Here is a 26,752-nt window from a genome sequence, read left to right as displayed (position 1 = left end):
ATTGTCAAAAAATTGCAAAGCACTCTGTAATTTGAACAATAGACTTCCCATGTAGAATTTTTATTTTTTAATTACTTAAAATTCTCACACATTTAAAAAAAGTCTGCCATTTACATAGCTGTGCAGTACAGTATACTGATATCCTCATGTACAATACAACATATTTGGCACAATATATACAATAGGCACTATTTTAACCACAAATTACAGGGTAGTAAGAATTTGTTGCACTACATTTAATATATGAATTTTATTAAATTGAACATAGTTTTATAATTAACATTTTATTTACTTTAAATTCTAAAATGTGAAAACATAGATCAAAAGAAAAATCTATTCATTACTGATATATATTAGTCCTAAAGGATAATAAATTCCTTTGAAAGATTACTTCCAAATAAACTAGAAAATACAGATCAGTCCTCTAGATACTTTAGAGGAAAGTAATTTCAGTTATGCATTCACCAACACCAAAAGGTACAAAAAAGATTTAACTTTAACATTCTCTACTAATGAAAATAACATATTCCTGACATCTCAGTGGCATCTGGTTGATATAGTAGCAATAAAACATCCCAGAGAAGGCAAGGAATTTCACCCACTCAAACTCAGTCTGTTCACTCCACTTCAAGGGACTTTCTAAGGCCCTGTGGCCACCTCGTATATCCCCACATCTCATGACTCTGAAATTATGTCTAGGAAATGTTCTGTTCATGTTTACTTTATGAATGAACCACCTGAGACCAAACAGCTTGTCGTACTTTATAAAACGTAAGACATGATGATGACGGGCCTTTTGGGAAAACCAACCAAAAAAAACCCTTCAGAAAGTGGCTTGTTCATGGCTCAAGGGTGAGTCTTGAACCACTGTTGCTGCAGGCTTCTGACCTGCAAATGTTCAATAACAAAATGGTGGTCCTGAGCATAGCTTCTTAGTATGTGTATCTTGACAATGGTGTATCCTCCAAGAGATCATCCTGTAGGAAAGAAAATCAAACCGTTTAAGACAATTCTGCTTCATAGTACATACATAAACAACACCAGGGGACAGTGGTAGCTCAGTGGTTAAGGTACTTGACTAGGTTGCCAGTTCAAGTCACACCACCAAGTTGCTGCTGTTGGGCCCCTGAGCAGGACCTTAACCCTCAGTTGTTCAAGTTGTATTCAGTCAATTGTAAGTCACTTTGGATAAAAGTAAATGTACTGAATTCTACATTAGTACCATGTTCGTTTACATACCTAGGACATTAAAATAACTAAATGAAATCTACATTGACAAAATCACTCAGTATCATTGCCTACTTAAACAATGCCCATCATTTTAATCTAGCTGTTTTGCAAGCAATCCGTTAGATGCATTTTCAAAATCAAAACTGTCCAAGGACTTCCCCTGGCCATCTGTGTTCTACCCCAGAAGAGCAAAGGAAAAGATCACTAGGCTCACCATGGGCAGGTCCTGAAGGCGATGGAACTCTGGATGCTGGCTTTGCTGGCGAAACCTGAGGAAGAGCATGATGGAGAGCAAAGCAGTGCTGAAGATGAAGATGGAGACCAGCCCAGTAAGGAGCAGGTCAAGCGGGGAAGCAGGAAGTCCCCTGCCCAAGGCTGAAGCATTCGAAAATAAACACAGCAGGGAGTATAGTGTCCAGTCTCAACAGTGAGGAAATAGCTAAGGACAATACTGGAATGAGGTACTAATCAACACTAAGTACTAACTACTAATCACTTTCAGGACTTAAGAAACATTAAACCAAGTCTACATGACCTACTTATTACTTACATACGTATATATTGTGGTGTCAGTTGACCACAATGGTACATCCATTGTAAAATAGTGACTATGTGCCTAAACTAAGGAATACAATCTAAGGTACCCTGCTCTCTCCAGTGTTTGATTAATACTCTGTTCACACATAAGACCAGATTTAAAGCAGATATATCATTAAAGACTACAAACTTCTGTTGTTGACCAAACTCAGGAATAAATACCAAGGCCAATCAACTTTAGTCATCAGCATATTTTTTGCATACCTTCATCCCCCACATCCAGTTCAGAGGGTGTGTCCTGCTTGAAGTTCTCCAAGGGAGCAAGTCCGGTGGTCTCGGGGTTGTCTGTGAGTACAGTCAGAGTAGAAACTAGGCCAGATGGAGTAAATGAAGGAACCAATGGGACCATCTCAGAGGTGGTAATAGTGGCTTGAGCAGAAGAGGTCTGATGTTCTGCACTGGGACTGGAGGATGATATAGTAGAAGCAGGAGTAGTGACAGATCTTCGTGTAACAGTAGTGTCCTTCACTGGGATGAAAGAAAGGCTGGTATCTGAGGAGGTTAGGCACAAACGAGGATGAGGATGGAACAGTTTTTGAAATACGGTATACTGAACAAGACTAAGAAATGAGAAAGAAGCTAGAAGGGGAAATGCAGAAAGGAAAGGTGGAAGAGAAAATGTGAGTAAATACCAAATGTAAACAATAATTATGAGTAACTATTTCGGAACTCCAGAATCTACCCTCATCACCCATTGTTATAAAACCCATACCTTACTCTTACACCAAGTGGCCATCTTACAGATTCATTTTTAAGATGTACAATTGATACAGCCATTGACTATAGAAGACTTTTTGTCAATTTCTAGATGAAACTATTTGTGGCCACTCTCAACACCACCCATTCCTAGTCATTTTATAACCACAGGATGACTGCTAACTGGATTTTACACTGGTGGGTGGACAATTATCACTGACATGGCTTGTGTAGCTTGTGGAGCAGGTAGTGCAATGTGCTAGCAACAATAAGGTCATAGGTTTGTTTCCCCAGAAAGCACACATATTCTTATACTAATATGTAAGAAGCTCTGCATAAGATTGTCTGCTAAATACTTAAAATTTAAATGGATATGCATTAGGACAGGCAGCTGCACGGAGTGAGTGCACAAGGTGTAAGAGTTTTGGTTGAGATTCTACACATATCAATATCTCAGAAAGAAGTAAGAAAGATTTGCCACCCACAAATATCCAGCAAACTGTGGTCCTTTGTTGAGAAAGTGATGGCTAAAGGATGGCAAACACAAACCATGCAGGGAAATGGATGGTTACAAGCTCTAATTGTAAATGTACTAATAATGTGGGTGGAGTATACATGTAATATGGAGTGCAGGTTAGCTTTAGGGAATCATGAACAGCTTGAGACACTTGACCCATAGTAAACTGAGAGAGAGAGAGAGTAATTTGGCCATGCTAAATATAGCCAGGTTCCCAGTCTGCTAATGATAAACACTTCAGTATTTACAAACTACAGCCAAAACACAGCCATGTGCCTGGCCATATAACAATTATTAATGACTAGTAGGTTGGGAAAGCCTCTTGGGTACTGAGTAGAATGTGCAAAACTCTGTTCTTGTGAGACAATATGTTCTTGTTCAGGGTATCATTGTCTTTTTTACAGTAGATCAGATTATTGTATAAAGCCAAATAAATATAGAATCATGCATGCAGTCAGTGCCCTGCGATTGTATAATAATAATAATAATAATAATAATAATAATAATAAATACAATTAGAATGCATTAAAAAACAGAATAAAAATAACTGCTCTGTTTCTCCAGATATGAGCACTAGAATTTTACTGTCAGCAATATTTTCCCCTTCATGAAATATGCTGCTTAGTGTTGAAAGACACTCGAGACCACGTTAAAAACAAGTCCTCTGCCATTCAGTGTTAAAGATTATTAAAACAATTCATTGCTGAGAATTACTTCCATTCTGTTACCTTGCGCTGTGTGTGACTCTGTATTAGGACTGGTAATGCGCCCTGTCAAGGCTGATGGTGTGCTGGCTTGGAGAGAAGCGGTCCAAGTCTCGAGGGTAGCATGTGGGGAGACAGGCTCCGACGGAGGGGAGAGACCTGTGGCTACTGTGTGTGAAGTGTCAGTGTGACGGGGAAAGATGTTCACAGTGGCCAGAGTGGGCTCGGCCTCCACAGCAATATTATTTTGGGTCATGGGGAGGTGATCAGAGATGACCTCATTTAGGGGTGAGCCAGAGGTGGCGTTGGACTCACCTAGATGGAGAAAGCAAATATAATATAATATAATATAATATAAGAGGTGAAATCTCAAAATTTGAGTTTTTGGAATTTCAGTGAACTAGATGAAATAATTGTTTTGTAGAAATGTGCTTTGTCAGCAGTATATATACAGCATTTCATCTTTGTGTACTTTCAGATCAGTGGTTGGTTCTGATTCTAAGCAGGCAGTACAAAGCGCCTGTGACCTTTAGCTGCTTCAGAAGTGCAAAGGGACAAACAAGCCAGAAAGGAAAAATCATCTACGCAACTCTTGTTATAGACACATAAAAAGATTAAATTAAAAAAAAGAACAAGGGCATAGATAGTACTGATAAATATTCAGTGCTAGGTTGTCTTCATTAACACAAACTGAAGTGCATGGCATGAATTGCAAATCAAATCCCAAACTGAAGTTCTCACTTCAAGAAGCTAATTAACAGATTCTGGGGAAGTCCTGAAAAAAGAACAAGACTTACAGAATTGGTATGATTATATAACAAAGGAATTTGGGATTGGGGCCTTAATTTTTAGTAAAAGTCAATGATATTGTGATATACATTGCTAAAAAAATATTTTGAATAGTATACACTGATATGAATTTTAACCGATTTGGAACCATTTATTTACACTTTGATTGCACATCTTTTACAGAATACTTTGAAATCCTTTTTAGTCAAGAAAATGATCGCAGGCATAATTAAGAAACATTCTCTTTCATTCAGGTTTTAATATTCTAATTGCTCCTATTTATGCCCTAAAGTGTGTTTGAATAAAGTCCCTAAAAGAATAAAGTCCACAGTTCCTAATCAGCAATGTGCACATTAATTTATATATATATATATATATATATATATATATATAACAATGCATATAGGCAACAATGCAACAATGCACCCTTTACTAGCCCAAAGCATGTCACTAACGGAGACTGAATGACTGAATCCTTTTTACAATAAATCTTATATGTTGCTGGAGAAAAATACTGATATACACAAACAAATTGTTTAACAAACGAAATAATGTTCCTACCTTTCAGGTTAGGTGCGCTGCTAAGAAACACGATAGTCCATATAACAATATCCATCCTAGTTCCCGTTTTTTGTTTAACAAGAGGACTTGTCACCCCACGTCTTTCTGGCCCTCGGTGATTATGATCTCTTTTCCGTTTCGTTGCTTAACGGTGAACATCATCTCTAAAAATATCCTTAGGGGCTGGGATGCAAAAAGGAGGGCGTGGTTTCCCGGTCGGCGCTACGCAGGCATACAAAGCCTGTTTGCATGTATACGCAAGCTTCTCTTAAGTTTCAGAGACACGACTTCAGAGTGTCGGTAGGCTAGGTAAGGCGACTTTGAATAAACAGTTGCCTTTCAAAATAAATACATGCAAGTAAGGAAGGACGTGATGTGTGATTAGTCTGGACACCATCGATGAACTGTCATGCAGCGCAACTCACGTGCGATGGAATGGGATGGGTTTATGCGTATGACACGTTCCATCTCCCACCCCCTTCTACATACTTTTCCACTCTCCCAACCACACTGCGCACAGATAAAGTCACGTTTAAATTAGTAAGGGAGAAATTATGTAGTCCATTCCGTTAAAAGATATAAAAGTTGTTTTTTTTTTATAACGGTTCAAAATAACAAAGCCGAAGAACATGTCCGCAGACCCGGTGCAGATTTCAGACTCGGCGGAGTTTACGGTGGATGCAGTGGAGAGGGTAGGGTCCGTAAAGTCCATCTGATTTCGAGAATTAAATTACTTACTAGTTTCTTCAGTGCTCGAATCAAAATAAACTGTTTGCTTGCAGAACCTGTCTACAGGTTATGAATAATTTGGTAATAGATTGTTCCAGTGCTTTGGTTCTGTCACTTTTTTTTTCCACTGAGTTTTGTATTTTTTCTTTTCTGTATAACTATTGTAAAAGTTAATGGGCAATTCGATAAGCAAATTTTAGACTATCGCTAAAGGTGAGGAACTTTGCCTTTGTCTGGCTGAAAAAAAAAAAAGAGTATAGGCCTACTTAAAAATGTCCTTTATCTTAAACCTTCAACACTTGTCTGATGCATCGTTGGGATATTTGTTGTCTAAAGCCTAGGTCAACATAGGACACTTAGGGGGTAGAAATGTAACTTGATATCCTCAGTGAGCTATACTCTACTAATAATAACTGGTAGCATGTGCAGAGTTTGGTTTGCATCCCCCCGACTTCCAATTGTATCCTTCACAACTGACATGAAGCATGTGTCTGTAGTGTAGACACAGCATGACTGAAATGTTGAAGTAGATGTCTGGTGTAATCTTGCCCAGGCTCTCCAGCAGCTGTACTACGATCCAGACATGACCCAAAAAAGCATGGCTCAAAAGTGGCTGACACAGGCTCAGGCATCCCGGCAGGCGTGGCACTTCAGCTGGGCACTGTTGAGCCCTGACAAGGTGGGTACTGGGTGTCTGGGCAGTGGGCCACCAGCTAAACCCACTGGGTATGAATCTCCAGCTGCTGACCTGAGCCTGTGTGGGTAGAAAGTTCGGTTCAGCTCCTGTTAGCTCCAGCCCTGCAGGACCACAGGATCATTCATTCCTCAAGATCAGTTTTCAGTGATAACACAGTCATAATATGTCATATTACTTTCCTGACTACTATTAGCTTTTATAACTTTAGCATTTACTTTCCATCATTATGCTGTCCCAGCATGAATATACAACTCCTCACATTTCCACTACACCTGCTTAGGTGCCAGAGATCCAGTTCTTTGGGGCCAGCACACTTCACACTAAGATCACCCTGCATTGGTCCAACCTTACCCCAGAGCAACGCGAGTCCCTCCGCTCCCAGCTCATTGCCCGGGTGATCCAGTTTGCCTGTGGACCCAAGATGGTTCTGACTCGGCTATCTGTGGCCCTGGCGTCTCTGATATTACATGCTCTCCTGGACAGCTGGCCAACTGCTGTCCCGGACCTCTTGCAGGCATTCCAGAGCGGGGACGGGGCGGCAGAGGGTGCTGCTCGGTACCTGGCATTGCTTGAGATAATAGCCGTCCTCCCAGAAGAGCTCCAGAGCAGGAGTCATCCAATGGAGCGGCGGGCCCAGCTTCAAGGTGCCCTGGCCCAGGAGTGGAGCTCTCTGTGCCCTATTCTCCACCAGCTGCTGTACCAGGATGGCTCGGAAGGCCGGGTGAAGGAACAGGTCTTGAGGTGTGTAGCGTCTTGGTTCGCCCTGGATGTGGACATGTGCAAAAGCGAGGACCTGCTGGAGGACTGCTTTGCACTTCTCAAGGAGCCTCAGCTTTTTGACACAGCTGTGGAGACCATTGTGAGTGCCCTGTCACAACCAGATTGCCAAAGGTGCGTACAAGTCAGTTTTTGGGAATGATCTGTTACTGGGGATTTGCTAGTTCAGGTATAATTCAGTGTAATTGCAGTGATGATACCAATTACCATTAGGTTCATTGGAATACTAGAACGTAATTATAAGTGTTATTATAAGTGTGTATGTTTAGGTATGCTGATACTTTGCTGAAGATGATACCCCTGGTGCTGGGTCTCCAAGAGCAACTAAAGAGGGCAGTAGAGGACAGAGACATGGAGACATCTCATGGAATTTGCCGCATTGCGGTGGCATTGGCGGAAACCCACTGCAAGTTAGACACAGAGCCATAGATACTATAACCTATACATAATTACTTAATTGTAGTTATGACATGGTAATAGACATAAAATGGTCATGTAGTATGGCGCTGCATGTATCTGTTTGGAATGTGGATGCTCTCACTCGGTCAGGACTCTGCTGGAGAAGGTGGCGCATTGGCAGGGCTTCCAGGCTCTGGTCAGTATGATTCTCTCTTGCACCAGCATCCCTGGGCACTACCCTGTGGATGAGACCTCCAGCTCTCTCACTCTTACATTCTGGTACACGCTACAGGTATGGAACAATAATTAATAGGGAAATTGTGCCTATACAAATGCCATACAATTTTTGTGTATAATATACTACTAATTACTACTAATTGCTATTTCACTCATACATCCATATGTAAAACAGAATATAAGCTCGAGTCTTGAACTGGTACTAGGTATTAGCTTTCAAAAATAATTGGTATGAATGATTTGGTCTCCTTCAACTTCAGACCTCTCAGACATCAGGCATAGCTATGAGTTCTAAACGTACTTCAAGACCAGTGAAAAGCAATAGGCTAATGTTCATTTCAGGCACAGAGAAAGGTGATCTCTGCATTGCAGGATGACATCTCGTCACTGGAGATGGAGAAGCAGACCCTCTACCTGCGGATTTACAGGCCAGTTTACTTCCAGCTTGTGGATGTCTTGCTGCTTAAGGCTCATTTCCCCAGTGAGCAGGACTACACTTCATGGTCCTCTGACGACAAGGAGCAGTTCAGGACTTACAGGTGAAAATACCACCTGGGTGGTTACCATGTTTGATGAATTCACCTTCTTTTAGAAAATCCTTTGAATTCAACAGTCTTTCAATTCAGGTTATATGGCCACTATTATATACCTTTTACCTTTAGTAGGCATGTTTAGATTTACTAATCCGTTATTGTAGTTGTAAATGATGTTTATTGGGTTACAGAGTTGACATTTCTGATACTCTGATGTACGTGTATGAGCTGCTGGGCCCTGAGCTGCTCCGTAATCTGTATGATAAACTTGGTGCACTGCTGACTGATAAGACGCTCTCCTCCTCATGGCAGGTCAGTGTCTCCCAGCATCTCTTTCTTCCCAGCAAAGAATTAACTCAATGCAGCTGGAGGATTACATATAGCCCAGTCATGCCATGCTGTGCGAGGCCATAGTTTTAGTTAAGATGGCTTTGCTCTGAATGGTCATCTATGGAAATATGTTTTTCAGGAGCAGGTCCCCATCTATGTGATGGTCACATTAATGTCATCTCTGTAACAGGGTCTGCATGCAGTGTAATTGTTGGAATCAAAAATCAACAAAGCTGAAGGCTGCAAATGGAAAAAAAAAAAACACCCTCTATTAATGCAAAATGGATATGCATCATGGAAATGTTGGAAATGTAACAGTAAAATGTTCTCCCCAAACCTATCTCTCTCTCGTGGAGGATATAGAGGCTATGCTGTTTGGCTTTCAATCTGTAGCTGAGACAGTGGACATCAGTTACTCAGATGTCATTCCTGGTCTGATTGGCCTAATCCCGCTAATCACCGCTAACAACGTTCAATTGGCAGAGACCATCATGCTTACCATAGGTACTGCACGTTGATTAAAATAACACAGTAAACATATTGCATATAAACTAAAAAGTTAAAACAAGATAATCAGTTAAGTGACTTAGTTGAGGGGTAGAGTAGAAAGTTGTTTTTCAGTCATAACTTAAATTCAGACTTCACTTTTAGCTAAAGTACTGAACAAGTAAAATATGATTAGCTTTAAAATGCTCTAGTTTTACCTGTGTGTTTTGTGCACACACACTTGTAGGTTCACTGGCGGAGTGGTTGGCGGACCACTCTCTCATGCTGCCTGGTATCCTGCGTGTAGTCCTGCAGGCTCTGTCCAGCGCCGATCTCTCTGTGGCCACTGTCTCCACCCTGAAGAGGCTCTGCCGAGAGTGTCGGCATGACCTCCGCCCCCACGCTGACAACATTCTTGCAGCCTCACAGGTATAAAGCACCATGATTGTCATTTGAGGAACAAGAGTTCACTTTCGACAGACTGACATGTCTACCTGCGGCCTTCTCTATTACAGGATTCTCTCATCAAACGGATCCATAAGGTGAGTTCAACAACCCTCTAAATCATGCTGTATGTCCACAGTGATCAGTAGTTGTTTGTATGACTTGCATTTACACGTGTCAGGGAATGACTTAGAGCTGTGGTTCCTAACTGGGTCTTCAGGAACTCTCGGCCAGTCTGCAGTTTTTTGATATGCAGATCACAGCATTACCCGACCCAACTGAACAACAATGCAGACTGGACAAGTGCAATGAATGACTTGGAACCACTGACTTAGACCTAATGAAATGTTAGTCAGTGCAGAGGTAATGGAAAGGGCTGTGCTGTATACTCCTGCAGAGTACCCAGAGTATGTGGCTCATGCAGGCACTGGGTTACCTGCTCTCTGCCCTGCCAGATGAAGAGGTCCCAGAGAAGCTCCTCCCCCTGCTCTCCCCCTACATCCAGCAGCTGGAGACTCTAACCAATCAGACGGTAACATAATGGACAGACTTTACGTGTTCGATATCAAAATACCTTATGACTGTTCTTATTGTTCCTTTGGATCCAGCCTGATCCTTCCAGTAAGCTGTCTGTTGTGCATGTGCTGGGCCTGCTCTCTGGCCTCTTCTCCACACTGGACCTGAATAAACGAGGCGAAGCGTCAGAGGTGGGTGGAGCCGGACGAACCCAGCCTCGACCCAGCAACCCGGTAGGCCACTCCGAATATCAACACGTACCTTTCACCGCTCATCTCCACAGAGTGATGGATCACTTGATCTAGACAAGCCTCCATTTCCTGAAGTTCTTCGCACACAAAAAGCATTTGGTTTTGTCATTGTACTCGTGGTAACAGATAAAACAGAAAACTGGAGTGGATCATTTTAAGTTAGCTTGTCTTTTCTGAAGTGCTATAACCTATATAAATTCATGTCATACAAGGTGCTCGGCATATACTTTGTTCAGGTCATACACAAGTTGGCAGCTAACCACAAGAAACAGACATAAAATAGCTTTCACTATTAAGGAGGGATTATTATATTGGCCTCAACAATTGCACAGGCAGGCATCTTGAAGAATGTACTGATCTGAGGAGCTAATCCATTATGGTTCCTTTGGTCTGTTCTGTTAGGTTGTAGTTGTGCTGCAGCAGGTTTTTCCCCTCATCCAGACGCTGCTGAGCAAGTGGCTGAAGGAGACTGAGGTGGTGGGGGTAAGTACACAGCTCAGAGTGCACAAGGACTTTTATTCTATTTTCTCTGCTACACAAGACTGCATAATGCATTCCAGTCTGTACATTTGCTACTGAAGTGTGCTATATGTCTCCCAGGCATTAGCCAGAGTCACTCTTCTTTACAGGCTGCGTGTGTCATGTTTGAAAAATCAATGAGGACCCTTGTCTGTGGCTTTGCCCCCCTTGTCACTCAGCTTTGTGAGCTAATTGGTCAGCTGTTCACTGTTTTCCCACAAGCCTCGGTTTTGGACCTCACACGACAGGTTGGATAAGAACATAGCAATTTGTCCTGTCAATTGTGCTACTGTAAATATGCGATAAACATTTAATATGGAATTATAGGCAGTGGTAATTTATTTCATTTTAATTCATTAATGAATTTAATATTGAAGTATTAAATGTTTTCAGTTATGGCAGAATTGAACACGTCATCTTTCTTGATCGTAGTTGGTTCATGTATTTGCTTGTGAGAAGGAACACTTCGCATCAATCACTGCCCTATTGGAACTCATTACAAATGTCACCATGTCTGTTTTTCAGCATGGTAAGGAATCACTGGGTCCTAACACAATCAAAATGTGTTATTTACTGATCTAGCGACAGGCATGTTGTTTTAGAGATTTACGGCCTTTATTTCAGTTGCATTTATATCGACAAGCTGTGTATGATAATGAATGTAAACGGTGTTCCAGGTGCCAGAGACTATCCTGATGTGGTTGATTCGTTTATGCAGCTTCATATACAGGTTTGTTTGTTTGTTTGTTTTTTACTCTAGTATGCACCTGAGACTTACCTCTGAAAAAAAGTAATAATCTAACTTGCATTTTTTAACTGAGATATTAAAAGTCATTAAAATGCATTCTTTCATAAGGAATTATTTGATTCAATTTTACTCTATGGTCCTTTCTTTGCTCTATAAAAAGGCTATTTTGTGTTGCAGGTTTTGAAAAGAAAACCAGACCTATATCTTTCAAAGGGTCTTGATATAAAAGTTGTTTTCTACTGTGGTGAGCATTTGAGTTAACCATTTCTCATTGACCAACACAGTTCAGTTGAATAAAACCGCACCAAATCAAATTTGGTGTCACTGTCTCGGTAGGAATCTTATCGTTCAAATTTCCAGAGGCTCCTACAGTGAAGTCAACATGCATATTATTTGTAAGTCATTTCCTGGGAGACCAGAAATTCCTTTACAATAATAGTCATAGCAATTTTGTTACTTCTTATTTGTGTCTAGTGATGATGTGTGTAATCGTTATCAAATGAGGGGTTGTTTCTGACTTTCTCTTATGTCTTCCATGTGGTTCTGCTCAGACCGAATTGATCTCCCACTGTGAGGACATCCCAGCAGTGAGGGAGGTGCTACAAGAGGATGGCACGCTGCTCCTCCAGACCCTGCTGGAGGTGATAGCATGTTCATTATAGCTATTTATCCTAATGTTCAATAAACGTGTTTTGCTGCATAAAAGGTTTAGGAAGACTCGAAGAGGTTGATCAGCCATTGAACTTGGGAGTTGTACTTGGTCGTTTTCAGTTAATCAATCAGTTTAATGCACTCATCCTAAAACAAAATAGACTACAAACTGGCATTGTCAACATGTTCTAGTTTTTCACATCCTCTGTTTTCACTATGCTTACATAAATGGCATATAGCAGAAAGTGACATAAGGGTATTCTAGAAACTCTGCATTCTTATATTATTGAACAGATAATTGGGCACAGACAGCAATGCAACTGTGATGTGTGTGCAGGCAATCAGTGGCCAGGCCCCGGGTGGCCTGCTGGAACACGTAGCCGAGGTGCTCTTCTCCCTGAGCCGCCGCTGCCCCAGCCTGCTGTTGGCCCAGTTGCGAGAGGCCCTGCTGCCTAATGGCTTCCCCAGCATCCTCCTCAGGCCACAGCAGAAAGATCGCTTCTGCCAGCAGGTCCTCAGGTGAAAGAGTCTCACATAGCACCAGCAGCTAATGTGGACTGCTCACACTAGTCCTAATCCCAGATTGAGTGCATCATGAATTAACGTCTGTGGTAGGGTTTTTTCCTGTGGTATTCAGTGGAGTCAAAATAATCACAAATTAAAAGGTCATTACGATTCTTCAAAACAAACTTGTATCTAATAAGCGTTTTTTAGTTGATAAGGTTAAAGGAATGGGTTTCCTCTGATCTGTGAAAATCTGAGATCTAAAATATCAGACAGCTCATCTCTTTCACATAAAAGATTCTGCTGCACAGAAATGTGTATGAAATAATCCTACAGAAGTAAACATCTTTATTTGTTTATGGTTTATGACTTTGATAATGAAAGTTACTTTAATGTGCTCTCCTGTTAGTTGTATCACGCTGTTTGAACTACTAGTACAGCGTTTCACCAGTGTTATTCTTGAAATTTTAAAAAGGCTTTGACATTTGAACTCCACTTATTCAGATATCATTTTGTTGTTACCAATATCTAAACAAATAAAACAAACTAACAAATGTGACATTTAAATTGTGGAACTGAAATGAATGCTAGAAGGCTATATCTTTATAAAAACAAGCAACGGAATTACTTATTAACAGATCAATCAAACAGATCAGTTAGATTTGCTCACCATTAACACTCCTAATTCCATCACCAGATGTTACTGTTAAATGAATCAAACAGGAGTATAGTCTGATTGCTACTGGCAACCTCACCCATTAGGAGTGACTAATGAAATTTAATGTTCAGTCCAATCTGAGTCACAGCTATATAGTTAATCAAGAAAACAACATACTTGTATTTAATGTAACTTATCCATGCGCTCTCCCAAAGTGGAGGGTTTAAGGTAGTATTAGCAGTGTTTAGCAGCAATCCTGCATATTAGACCACAGATGACTCACGGGTCAATTTATTCACCTCTCTAGGGAACAAGTAAGCAAATGGAGGATGAGGGACATCGTTAAAGAGTTTGCCCTAATGTGCCAAGGCCTACCAGGAACGGAGTTTGCTGCAAGTTATTAAACACATTGGTTGGTGTTCTGTATCTTCTAACATGAGATACTGAACGCACATGGGTGTTTCATTGGTCATTACATCTGTTAGGACAAAAAACCTGTGCAATTTTAAACTTGTTCAAAGAGGATGTGGATCTTTTAAACTAGAGTGGCATGATTTCAGAGTGTAGAGTGTAGCAATACTTTTTTTTAAATTTATGATTGAGTTGTAACAGGAAGCACTATTCTCGTGTGTCAGTAAATTGTAACTGTAATCCTAACAAAGAATAAAAAAAAGCAATAATCAGCATTGCTGTTCATTAAATTTGATCTTTCATATATTCATAAAAACCTTAGCAGGGATACTGCAGTAGTGTGTTTATTTCATATGGTTATCTGTCTGAGAACATGATCTCTTTCATATGCACTTACAAAATATTGAAAATATCAGAATGGGCCATTGCATAATAGCCTTATAATCAAGGACCATTATAACAGACATAGTTAAACCATAAAGCTTATAGTTAAACCATTTATCTTTACATATATAAACACAACGTCCTTTTGGACTTCCACATTATACAATAAGAAATATGGAACATTAATTTAACAGGAACCCATTTGTCGGGTGTGGTTTTTAAATGAAAGACAATGTTTTGGAAGGTGTGGAGAGAGACCAAATCCCCAGCATGAAAAAATGGGGTGAAGTCAGAAGTCAGAAATGTTGGGTCTTTCTATACTAAGTGTGTTCTTTCTGGTGCATGGACAAGTCAAACAGCCTTGTTCTCTGGTGTCCACCGTCATTACCGTATCCGAGTGAACAGGTTCAACACCGATTTGGATTCCTGGAGGGGGGTTGACAACAGCACATGGAAAAGCTAAAGTTAAACCAGCCTGTGTCGGTTTAACTGTGTCAATGAACAATGTAGAACTTTTACAGTCTCTGTATGCAGCTGTTACTCTTAGCTCAAACACTGGTCTTGCTACTTTGTAAGTTCTCTTGCAGATTTTGGCTAGAAAACAGGTTTTGAAATCAAGAAATCTTCAAGCAGGACAGTGACAATCATTTCAAAGCCCAAGTGAGCTAGTATTAGATAATTAGATGAGTGGTTTGTGTGTCGAGTGCGAGGTCATACCTTAGTGCAGCGTGTTTTGCTGAAGACGTTCCAGAACCTCAGCGTTTCGTCTCCTGCTCCTGTCACTATAGCCTCACCGTCGGGCGATACAGCCTGCAGGAGACACATATACGCAATCTTCATTCAGTTGCCTAAAGGTTACCTCGTTTACAGGCACAAATTCCCCAAGGATCTCAGCAGAAAATGGTATACACAAGATCCCATTTCCCATCCCCATTTACCAGTTTAGTTCACTTTACAATTCCACTGGTCCCAGTAAAATAAAGGCAAGTGATGTGGTGGGTTAAAGGATCTCAGAAAGGTTAATAATGAATGGGTTCCTTTAACTCTGATTATATGAGAGTTAAAATCAAGCTTATCCTATGCAAACCACTGAAAACAGGCAGACCAAATCAATATTTGCTTGTATAAAAATTCCAGCTGACATTTATGTTCAAATATGTGAACCAATTAATATTTGCTTTCATAACTTCAGCCAGATAGTGAATGAAGTCAGTCCTCACCAAGTACAGTACCCGATAGGAGTGCCCGGTCAGTTTGGCCACCTGCGTTAGCGAAGGGTATTTCCACACCAGGATCTGATTCTGTGAGTAGCCGTGCGTGCTGACCTGCAAGACACCCATGGAACACAGTGCACATTAGTAAAGCCTTTTGATCTCCACTGCCAAGTTTTTAAAAAGCTGACTGACTTATTTGAGTTTCACTCTCGCCACTTCACTTTTTTTGCAGCTCTGCTGACAAAAGCAAAATGAAATCCGGTAGCAAAATTAGGCCCAAAAGCTTACTTCTTCTGTGGTCGATGTTGTTAATTGATACCTATGTGCTGGCTTTATACTGTCATATTTAGGTAGAAAATAAACAAACGAGGGAAAAAAAAAATAGTGTGTGCATGTGCAAAAGACAGGCTCCCCTGCTCACCAGTTCATTTGCGTGTTTGGACCAGGCCAGGTTGCAGACCTGCGAGCCTGTGTCAGTGCTCTGGAGGGCTTGGCCCGTGAGCGTGTTCCAGAAGCGCAGACAGCGGTCAGCCGTACCCCCTCCAGATGCCAGCAGGCCGTGCTGGTGCGGTGACCAGGCGATGGCCTTCACTGCTGCCAGGTGCTCGCTGTATTGCTGCACAGGCAGCAGGCTGGAACTATTCCACACCAGCAGCTAGGGGGCAGCAGTGACACCAACCCAGTCACACAAGTGGCGGTGGTGGTGATTATACATAGCACAATAGTTACCAAAACCTTCTGGGAAGTAGAATAATACTAATAATAATAATAAAACAGCAAGTGAATGAGGTTCCATATTGGAGAAAAAGTGTGCCGGCATCCGAAGTGCTAATGTGATTCACTTTGCAACAAATTGGTCACAAGTTCTGCAACACTCACATGACCTCGTCCGGAAGCACGCCATTTCCCTTGCAGTGGCCTCACCTTGTTATCGTTCCCTCCAGAGGCAAGGTGCTGGTGGTCAGGTGACCACTTCAAGCCGCACACCTCCTGCCGGTGGCCCTGGAGCCTCCTCTCAGCAGGGGGCGCTGTACGCACATCCCGCTGCAGGATCACCCTGTCCCGGCTGCCTGAGGACAGCTGGTCCCCATTCCACGCAAGTGCCCCTGAGAGTGCAGGGAGGACATTCAGTACCTGTATCCAGTATTCAGTTCCAGCCAGTGTTTCCCCACAATGCCTGCCTAGACCTAACAATAATGCCACACTTTCGGCCTGATCCTAAATAAACCAGCCGAAATGAGAATTACCGCACAGAAAAAAATCAACTAAAATATAACATCAACAACATTCTTGTATAGAGGTCAACTTCATTAATGTTAAGGAGACTCTTTAAAAAGTTAATGTGAAGTCAATCTTGAGAGAAAAGCTCTTGAAGAGAACACCCATGGCTGTCTGGCACGCATACAAACCAACACGGGCCGAGTGGCCCTCCATGCTGGTCAACTTTCTCCCTCCAGCTGCATCCCAAATCTGCACAAAGCCTTTATGGGTTCCGACAGCAACCAAACTCCCCTATAAAGAGCAGGGCTGCAGTTAATACTGCCCTGGAACACAACAAGGTCACATCCTGCAGGACGGACAGTAAGGTCACCAAATGTATTGAGGAGAAACAGAATGGCAGTCTGCATTCACCCTCTCATTCCAGCAGACTGAGGTCACGGAGTCTCCATCTACTGATAAATCACAAAGCCTCGTCACCTGTGAAGAGTCCAGGAACAGAGTAATGAGTTAAGTCCACTGGCACATGGGTAAGAATACAAATAACTGTACATTTTCTCTTTTCTCTTTCCTTCACACACACTCACCCCCCCCCACACACCCACACACCTGGCTGGTACAGGCGCTCCACAGATAAACACAGGCCCCAAGACCAACACTCAGCAGGTTTCCAGCAGACCAATCTACCTATTCACACCACAGAACATGTACACTTCTCAGATTCACAGAATGAAATTATACCTAAAGCATCATTACACACAACAATAAAGACACTCAATGTTATTCTTTTTTTTTTTTCTTTTTTTTTTTTTTACAACTGCATCTATGGTCAATAAACTTTATAAAAATTACAAGAATGATTCAGTGGCATTTGCTTTTCTAAACAGCTGCTACATACTGGAGAAATACACATCATACAGGCAAGGGGAAAGAAAGTGAACAGCAATAGATCCACTTTGGCCATTGCTAACAGTTTGCATCATTCAAACATATGAAAACCCTGCCCACAAACAGCACACAGGCTGAAGCTGCAGGCATTATGCACAGCAGTTACTCTGCAGCACTGCTGCAATCACCTGTAACTGCTTTCCAGATTTACTACTGATGGCATGGATGACATTATTTAAGTCATAATAATATGGTAGACATTAATTTAATACCCCATAACTCTCAGGAATCGCAATTATAACAGAAATGACAATAATATATATGCAAGCCATACAGGACAAACTACTATTAATTATGATTCATGATTATTAAGCTAATATTGTGGGCAGCTTTAAAATATTCCAGAAATCAGAGCAGCACACCAGGTTAAGGTAGAAGTCATCCTGCAGCTCTGGTGCATCCAGCACCTTGAAAGGAATTTTGGAGATCTTTCGTGCTGGCTTTCGTGGTGATCGCAGCAGCTTGTGACTGCAGAGACAGGCAAACAGACACACACAGGCGCACACACACAGAGAAGACACCAGCTGAGACACATATGGTCGTGTGTGTGAGCATGAGCAAATGTGGGGAGAGGAGGGGGTAGCTTTGATGCTGATGACTAATTGCGTATATTGTAGCTTGTAGAATGACAAAAGAAATCCATTTACTGGGGAGAATCAAACAAACTGCAAGCCACCAGATTCCATGTGGAGCCTGACAATGGCGCTGTACCTTTTGTTGCTTAGAGGAGAGAGGGAATATGGGGAGACCTCATTGCCACTGTCGAAAGGCACTCTCTTTGTGTGAATGGTGTACTGAAAGATAGAAAAGAGGACGCAGGTTTATTCATGGTGACCTTCCACTCTGGTGTGGCTAATGTCATAAATAATTATAAGCATGTACGCTTAAAGGAATAGTTTGACCCAAAATGCTAACACGGCTAATAATAAATAGAAACTGGTACACACCAATAGCATACTTTTGACTGCATTAGCAAAATTGTGGCTATAGCTTTTTATTTACCATTAGCCTTTTTTATAAAAACAATACCTCAAATATACTAACTGCTAATTTTACAATAAAGCTAGTAGGGGTAGTTAGGATTATGCTAGAATGATCCTCACTGACTCTTGATGGATGAAGCAGTATTTAAACGTCTGAAGTCCACTAAACAGACAGATCAATTCAAATTTTGTTGAACAGGTGTTATGATCAATCATATAAATGCCAAAACACCTTGCTAAGTCAATACATATGGTGTGTGTGTGTGTGTGTGTGTGTGTGTGTGTGTGGTACCCACCCTGAATAGGCTGTGTGTGTCTTGGGTGAGGATGGCTTGCCTTCGGTCCTCTGTGTGAGGGTCGGGCACTGTCTCGATGCCCGCTCCCAGCAGTTCATTTCGCAGCAGAGCTGCATAGGCCACTGCGTCTGTAGGAACCATTCAAGAGTTAATGACGAGAGCGCAGCTCTACGATCGCGCCTGTCCTATCCAACTTGAAACAGTGTTTGGGAGTTAGAAAGCCAAACTGTTTTAACACTCATTTTGGCTGAGAAAGTTGTGAATTTGTATAAACTTCTAGTGTGTCAGAGCAGCACACAAGGAATTCAGTTCCACTGATGTCACACAGTTGCAAAGCAATGCATATACAAGACTTCAAAACTGATCTAGAGATAATGCTTCAAAAAACAAAAAAAAAAGTTACCCTTTCCAGTATCTGCACTTGCATCCTTTGACCGCTGATTCTGGTTGGGTGACCAGCAGTTTTCCTACACAATCAATCAATAAATAAACAGATAAATAAATAAACAGGGTAACTTTCTGGAGGAAACCCCTAGTTATACATCAATACTGGTGATCAGAGGTAGACATTTAAATTATGAAAGTAAAAGTTCTTAGCACAAGCTTCCTTGATTTTCTAATTAGTGCAAGCCAGCAGGTAAAATTAGTGAAATCAACTCAGTGATGGAAAACCATTTCACTGCGAGTTATACCATGTATGACCATGTACGTGACAAATAAACCAAACCTGAAACTTGAAACTTGAAAATTATCTTGCTCTGCCTGCTGGCTTACACTAAATAGAATGATCAAGAAAGTTTGAGCAAAATGCTGGTGAGAACTTTCTCTTTTGGAACTCGGAATGTCCACCTCTATAGTTGACACAAATAAAGGAAAGTGCCCTACATTGGCATAATGGAAGTTGATGCTCCAGTTGCTTCCAGCGCGAGTGGGTATGAATCTGTCCCCTGACTTAACAGTGACCGGACTGCAGGTAGCATATCCTGACTGGAGTGGTGAAATACAACAATTGTAACAGGTGGACAAGTATAACAATTTTCTTACTATCAGATAGCAAAGGTATGGATGGAATCTAGAACACACTACCTTATCCAGACCTTAGAGACCTTCTAATTCAGCAGAACATATAAGTGTGCTAAGATCTTGGACAGGGCCAAAACTTGGATGGGCTTTCACAAAGCTGACTAGTAAAAATCTAAATTAAACTGAAGATAGCCCCTAGCACTTCCAAGTGCTCTGTCTCCTCACCTTTGTCAGGTGGTCCTCGGGCACGTTCTGGTGATTGATCTGCCTAAGAAGGCGCCTTTCGTACTCCTGGTCCATTGTCCCACAAAGCCAATGCTCTGGCTGTCCCTGTCAGCCTCAGTCTCCACACGCACCTCCCCAAAAGTTGCCCATCCCTGGGCTACAATGAGGCTTAATGAATTCAGTAATGGTTCTCAATAGTCCCACAAATCACTAAAGAATCACGCAAAACAGAAATGAAAGATGTCATCCTATGTCAGTCCCTTGTCATTAAGAAAACAGTCAATATTATTATTTTAGTAAGTTTACAGACATACTACCTCAAAGTGCAAGACGCACTTCAGGCTATTTTTTAAGACGCTGCTGTTGTCTAATTGTACTGGTTTTGGTGTAACGTTTTGCTTCCGCTGATAGTTCCGGTGTACTTGTATACAGTCTACTGAACACACCACTTATCACTCTAGACATATTGAGCGTTAAGCATCATTCCAAAGATAAAAATAAAAGGTAGCATAAGTATGTCTATTGGTTGTATCGAAATCTACAAACGGTTTGGTCAGTTTCAATAATAATGAAGCAATTAACAGTAGCATATAGCTAGTCTAAACGTAGCCTACACTCTAGATATCTGCCTTGGGGAACAATAACGCTAGAGGGGTTAGATACAGCAAATCATTCACCTAACCACCGCTAGCTAGGTTGACGGCATGTCTAACGTTAACAATAGTTAGAAACCTATGTCAGCCTTTGGACTGTTTAGAGAGTTGAAAGAAAAAGTTAAAAGAAAAACTAAAGCAGTTCTGAACCCATGACAAAACTGGCAAGCTAGCTAGCTATCTGGTCAAATTCCAAATGACAGACCGAACACATTAACCAACTTGCTAACCTAACTACCTGGCTTGCTAATCTTAACCTATGATGCTGTACAAGTCAAACCATAGTTTGATCTACCCAGAAGGAATATATGGAGTTGCCATGGAAGCTAACTGGGAATCTTATCCATATCAGCAGCAAAACTAGCGTTAACAATCGCCAGCTAGTCTGCCGTCACCTTGCTAGCTAGTTAGCTATCCATCCATAACATCTCCGTGTAGTTGTCCGTTCACTGTCAGCTGTAAAACGTAACATTATGTGTTCAAGACAGGTAGCAACGATTGACAAAAACAGATAGCAAGTTAGGGTTAGCTGGCTAACGTTACCTGTTTTGCTGTTCATGAAACACACTTATATTACCGTTTATTTTGGGTAAAGTTACCCGATTTTAAAGTCATGCCAGTGTAAAAATCTTCAAGACACATGTGATGATAAGACCGGGAAACAATAGTCCTCCCTTTTAATGAATTCTTCTAGATATGTAGCTTTACTCGCCCAATAGTCGGAGCTAAAGTGATCCAATGTTTACGTTTATATCAAGATGGCGACGAAATCAGCTGCGATGAAAATAAAAATAATAAAACCTCATTTTCCATAGTGCCTGATGGGGGCACTAAATGCCTTAAACAATAAATTGGATATAACTTACAATTCTTAGCCAACAAATACTATCGCAGACAAATTTATGCAGTTTACGTGGGGTCTGTCCACCAGTAACATCATCAATAATTGCCAACAGAGTGTCTAGACAGCTGAAGACGCGGCTTCGGATTCAGTTACATTATGCAATTAGAGCAAATAAACAGTCTGGTAAGGCAATTCTGACTCAAAAAAAGAGAACCTGGAGAAAGTATGCCACAAAAATGGTTGGATGTGATTTCACACCAGTGCATTCTCTGTATATTACGCTCATCAGGAACAGGACTGATTTATCTTGAACTTATATCACCCAGTTCAGTTCATTTTTTCAGCCACTTCTGTCTGGTAGACAATACAGATGCTTACTCATCAAAACCAGCCACTTCTGATGATCTGTTTGCACTATTAAATCTCGCTGTATTACTTTATATGTACTACATGTACACTAAGCTACACAGTATAAATGTATTAGGCTTATTACAGTGACCCATGTTCAGTTATCAGTTACTGGCTTTCTACTGGTTTTCTCATTTGTTCTATTTTAAAAACTATTTGGTGTCAATTTGTGAAATATGCAGTTTTCAGACATATTAAATTGACACTACCTCCCCATAATGTGTTGCCTTCAGGAGGAGGATGCGGGGCTTTCGTGGGTGTCCAGATGGCTCCAGGTGGAACAAAAACTAGAAAGACACTGCATGGGCACACCTAAGGCTAAGGCCTTTCAGGCTATCTGGGACTGCTTCTGGATGTACGACAAGGTGCTGTCTCCTGGGGCACTTTGGTGTAGGCAAGATGCTGAAGCAGTTGCAGCAGAGGTTCTTCAGGCTGGGCTGCCGCACATATGTGGAGATGTATGTGCACCAGTGTGGACCACCCTGCAAAAAATGGACCTCTGCAGTGGATCTTGTGTTCAGCTGCCTGCCAGGGTCAGTGCATGATAGTGTGCCTGGAGCAGGGTATGTTGAGGAACCCTGTGTTCATGTTGTGCACCAGCTTGCCAGAAAGTATCAGAGTGATGTCAGTGCTAATCTTAAATGAGTATATGACTTGTGCAGCCAAGGATAACTAAGGACAGTGGGGCTGTACAACCTGCATCACAGAAAGAGCTGCTGCCTCAAATTTCCGTTGCAATGGGACAGTGTGAGCGGTATTTTGCTGGATTTTGTTGGGGTTATGAGGGTCACTGGGACGTCTGGCCTTTGGGGGGGGGGGGTGCTGTTTGGTGTCGGCTACCAGATTTAAGGAGTGGGCCAAACAGGATCATGGCAAGAACTCCCAGAATGCCATGCATCTTCCGAAAGGACTTTATTTAGTTTGATGTTGTAAATAATCAATTCCTGTATTTGTGCTTGGGTTAATTTAGTCATGTCTTATATAATTTACTTAGTACGCTTGGAGTGTGTTACCTTCACTGTGGAGTGTTTGTGTCTTACTGAACATTCACTCATTTTCCACATATAGTTATTTCCTGTTCTGGTTGTTTTGCTTTGTTTGAGTCTTGTTAAAGCCACAGTAATGAAGTTTTCTTGAACAGAAATGTTTTATCTTTACTCTGGTGGTGAGAGACTGCACCAAAAGCAGTCAGGGTCCTATCGCCACTCTTCGGTGAAAGGTGAAACTCCAAGCTAGGATAACGGACTGAAAAAATCATCAGAGTGGATCGAGGATAAGATGTATGCAACAGGTTTTCTCAAGGGATAATATGATTTTTTTAATTTTATGCAGACACTGAAACAAAATACAAAGCCTTTTCCACATGTGATTATTTTATTGAGACTAAAGCCTACCTTTCGGCAAGAAATTTGTCATACCGCCCAACCCTCTATCACACTACACTACCCAGTAGACTGTTCGTCACCCGGCCAACAGCTCAGCCAATCAGGGACGTTCAATCAGATTGTTGTCACCGGAATATTGAATTCACCTGTGTGTTCAGAGCCTTTTGTATATAAGCCTGTCTCAATCGATCATGCATTGTGAAGTATTGCCTCTAGTTTCTCTAAGCATATTGGACGTTAGTTTCTTTGATTACCTTCCTGCGTAACGTACCCTGATTTTGCAATTCTCGTTGCCGATTTTTGCTTGCCCCTTTTTTGGAATTGCTGCCTGGTTTTGGACGGCTCGTCTGGTTTTGACACGGACTGTTCTATCTCTAGGATTTGGATTCCCCTTACTTTGTTCTTTTGGTTTTGACTCTGGTTTATTCAGCTACCACTGAGTTGAACACTAACAAAGCTCCTGTTTTATATTCACGAGCGTCTGATTCTGCCTGGGCCATCACAAAATTCCACATACAAGTTGTAGCAAATCAAACAGTGAAACTTCCCTGACTATGGATAATATCTATTTATATAAAGCACTTGCTACAGTAACAAGTGCATAATGTTATGCAATTTAGCTAATTTAGTGATATAGTCCTTAAAACGTGTGTGTGCATATGGCATCAGCATGTGAAAAATAACTTATCTGATCTCTTTAATTACAGAGCAGCACCACAGCGCCTTTTCTAGAACACCAAGGCAGTGGGTATTGTAAACATGCTGTCATGTGAGCTATAAGCTTATAAGTCACTATTGTGAAAATCAGAGTTCTAATTCCACATTTTATATAGTTATTAAGTGATTGCAGTTTACTCTGGAAGGATGACATTTATTAATCAGTGAATTCTCACTCATATGATACATTAACTAATGAATGATTTCTTGATTATGATCAAATCAAAGTAGCATTATATCTTGTGTAACTACTATACACTGAAATCACCAGTATATATTGTATAGTCCATATTGTATCCTGTGTTAATATGTATATTCCATATAATTATTTATGTGATTAAGGCTCAATGCTTTCTGTTTATAGGGTATGTGTATAAACCTCTGTTTAGTTCATCACTGCTACAACTGAATTATTACTGGCCAGCTCCAAGGACATCCCTCTTCCTGCCCATGGTGTAATGTCCCTTTGTTACGTTAAACAAAACACCTGAGGACAAGTGTCTCCATCTTCTAAGAAACATATATAATAAGCAGATTTGGGGCTGGTGTTTCTTTCTGGCTGAGCATTAGTTTATATATGATTTGTCTTGAGGTCCATCCTATTTTAAATTCTTCTCACTTTTAATGTACATCAACTTTACTTTTGTTCAACAATAAATTTGTGATCCACTTCAACAATCACCATTTGTACATAGCGATTCAGTCCCGAGAGGGGACTTTCACAAACAACCAACAACAGCAGTCATTTGGGATTCTGCCTAATCATTCTAACACAAGCACCCTTCTCTTATTGTGCAAGATGTGTGTGGATGAGTTCAGGCCTGTCTAACAGAAGATCTAGCTGAGAGCTGAGGAGGTTATTAAGATCTCAGTGTGGATTTAAGGGAAAACAGCACAGCAGGTACTGACAGTGGCCTTTTCTCAAGACAGCAGCTATAAGATTGCTATCAGCTGTTAGGAACCAGGTTGACTGGTTTTTATTGTGAATACTGTCCTATGACCAGTTTAAAACCACATAAATGTAAAAACGAAAAAACACACTGGAACCATCATGCTGATTTCAGTTACCAGAGTCATACCACACTTAGTAGAGATGGCTATTCTTAACATTAAAGGGGGAAGAATATAAACATAAGATCATTTTACTTTGATATTCAGAACATAGTTTACATATCACAAATGTTAAAAAATGTAATTGTTCTATTTTTGATTTTTAATGACAGACATTGAAATTTATGAAGATGAAGAAGTGACTTTATTAGAAACACATGGTAAAATTGTAGCTAACCTCTAGCTTTCCTCAGTGGTCATTTTGTGACCACAAGTCTGCTGTTCAGGGACCACTTTTTTGGTGGTTTTATAACAGATTAAGTACATTTTCAATAAGGTTTATCTGTGGATTCTGTGGTTACACCACCATGTGTATGTCTTAAGAATTAAAGGGAGGAGCTAGAGAGATAACTAAGTGCTTACACCATGGTCTTGCTCATAAGAATGACATTCAAAGTAACAGAGCTCATTTTCACACACTTCATATTCATATGTTTTATGTTTTGAGAAAGAGTGCTTTATAAAACATTCTTTAAAAAAATCTTTCCTCAAACACATTTTTAAGACTTCACACAATATAATGTGTTTTGTTTGTCACACAAGAATGTGTGCGTTGAACCCCTTAGAGATAGCACAAAAGACAGAGCATGTGAAGCCTTGTTGCTAATGCTGAGGGTATTAATTATGCCCATGCGTATTGCTTTGAAGCGATTCACTCTCAAACACACTGGTTCAGGATTATTTGATCTGAAGCCCACAGGTGTGTTTTAATATATGCATTTTGGAACTAAACCCTCTTATCAGAGCCCTTAATGTTGTACCCATGGCAACAACATTGACAGGCTACTGAGAGAGAAAGGCAGGCGGGAGGACGAACAGTGGGGAAAGAAGCAGGGAGGAAGGGCTGAGGAAATTAAATGTATAAATGGCAGCCTTTCTTGTTCAGTGTCTACAGATGGGTGACATTACGATTAGACTTCCTATCAGGTTTGATCTAAACTTCTCATGCTGAAGCAAGGTAGCAAATAGATGGAGGAATTCAGTAAATAAACTGGCAGGGACTAATCAGTTAGAGGAAATGGATAAGAACAAATGGGCAAACACTTCAACAGTAGAGTAAGATTGAAAGTAAGAGTTTAATATCACTGATTTGGCAGGAGGAAGCACGAACAAAAAAAATTTCTTAAACACATGAGATGGGCTCCATTTACCAATAACCTTTTCTCAAAATCACCAATCTCCACCCAAAAAGATTTACACTTATATTTAAAAACAGCTAATATTTTTGTTGTAAACAACTCATGGTTAATTTCCTATTTTTGGGGAAGATGTTATAAGTACCCTAGGGAAAATGTTTAAAAGATAATAGAGCAAAAAAAGCTCTTAAATCATCTAGAGGTCTGCCCAGAGGTACTAGATT

At 40.9% G+C, this 26,752-nt stretch overlaps 3 protein-coding genes across 6 annotated transcripts; 1 reads left to right on the top strand and 2 right to left on the bottom strand.

Annotated features, from left to right (window-relative positions):
* Positions 1–30: 30 nt before the first annotated feature.
* Positions 31–5,471, bottom strand: si:ch73-344o19.1 (mucin-3A). Of its 2 annotated transcripts, none has more exons than XM_026998291.2 (5): positions 5,095–5,471; positions 3,769–4,059; positions 2,032–2,295; positions 1,445–1,605; positions 31–977 (listed from the first exon to the last, which is right to left on the bottom strand). In XM_026998291.2, the coding sequence occupies exons 1-5, from the start codon at positions 5,147–5,149 to the stop codon at positions 933–935; spliced, it is 816 nt and encodes a 271-aa protein (XP_026854092.2). In that variant the 5' UTR covers positions 5,150–5,471; the 3' UTR covers positions 31–932. The 2 variants fall into 2 exon arrangements, with proteins under 2 accessions (XP_026854092.2, XP_026854091.2); XM_026998290.2 differs by having other exon boundaries at positions 2,032–2,319; positions 5,095–5,413.
* Positions 5,472–5,575: 104 nt separating this feature from the next.
* Positions 5,576–14,025, top strand: si:ch73-182a11.2 (importin-13). Of its 2 annotated transcripts, none has more exons than XM_026998285.2 (21): positions 5,576–5,786; positions 6,377–6,502; positions 7,035–7,411; positions 7,567–7,707; positions 7,847–7,988; positions 8,306–8,472; positions 8,658–8,778; positions 9,153–9,300; positions 9,530–9,711; positions 9,798–9,824; positions 10,124–10,258; positions 10,335–10,475; positions 10,896–10,976; positions 11,123–11,260; positions 11,445–11,541; positions 11,690–11,742; positions 11,938–12,004; positions 12,097–12,155; positions 12,312–12,401; positions 12,749–12,930; positions 13,881–14,025. In XM_026998285.2, exons 1-21 carry the CDS (start codon positions 5,724–5,726, stop codon positions 13,975–13,977), a joined length of 2,634 nt encoding a protein of 877 aa, XP_026854086.2. In that variant the 5' UTR covers positions 5,576–5,723; the 3' UTR covers positions 13,978–14,025. The 2 variants fall into 2 exon arrangements, with proteins under 2 accessions (XP_026854086.2, XP_026854085.2); XM_026998284.2 differs by having other exon boundaries at positions 6,801–7,411.
* A 277-nt stretch (positions 14,026–14,302) lies between these two features.
* On the bottom strand, positions 14,303–21,723 carry fzr1b (fizzy/cell division cycle 20 related 1b). Of its 2 annotated transcripts, none has more exons than XM_026998289.2 (15): positions 20,593–21,723; positions 20,276–20,485; positions 19,913–20,014; positions 19,431–19,494; positions 19,028–19,155; positions 18,460–18,542; positions 18,111–18,216; positions 17,410–17,487; positions 17,215–17,280; positions 16,992–17,094; positions 16,507–16,688; positions 16,004–16,237; positions 15,589–15,693; positions 15,086–15,178; positions 14,303–14,794 (listed from the first exon to the last, which is right to left on the bottom strand). In XM_026998289.2, the coding sequence occupies exons 2-15, from the start codon at positions 20,348–20,350 to the stop codon at positions 14,753–14,755; spliced, it is 1,461 nt and encodes a 486-aa protein (XP_026854090.2). In that variant the 5' UTR covers positions 20,351–20,485; positions 20,593–21,723; the 3' UTR covers positions 14,303–14,752. The 2 variants fall into 2 exon arrangements, with proteins under 2 accessions (XP_026854090.2, XP_026854089.2); XM_026998288.2 differs by having other exon boundaries at positions 21,472–21,723.
* Positions 21,724–26,752: the final 5,029 nt, after the last annotated feature.

This window comes from Electrophorus electricus, chromosome 18 (assembly GCF_013358815.1).
Source record: "Electrophorus electricus isolate fEleEle1 chromosome 18, fEleEle1.pri, whole genome shotgun sequence".
Lineage (NCBI taxonomy): Eukaryota > Metazoa > Chordata > Actinopteri > Gymnotiformes > Gymnotidae > Electrophorus > Electrophorus electricus.
Note: the sequence above shows the minus strand (reverse complement) of the source record. Positions and strands in the feature narration are given on the sequence as shown.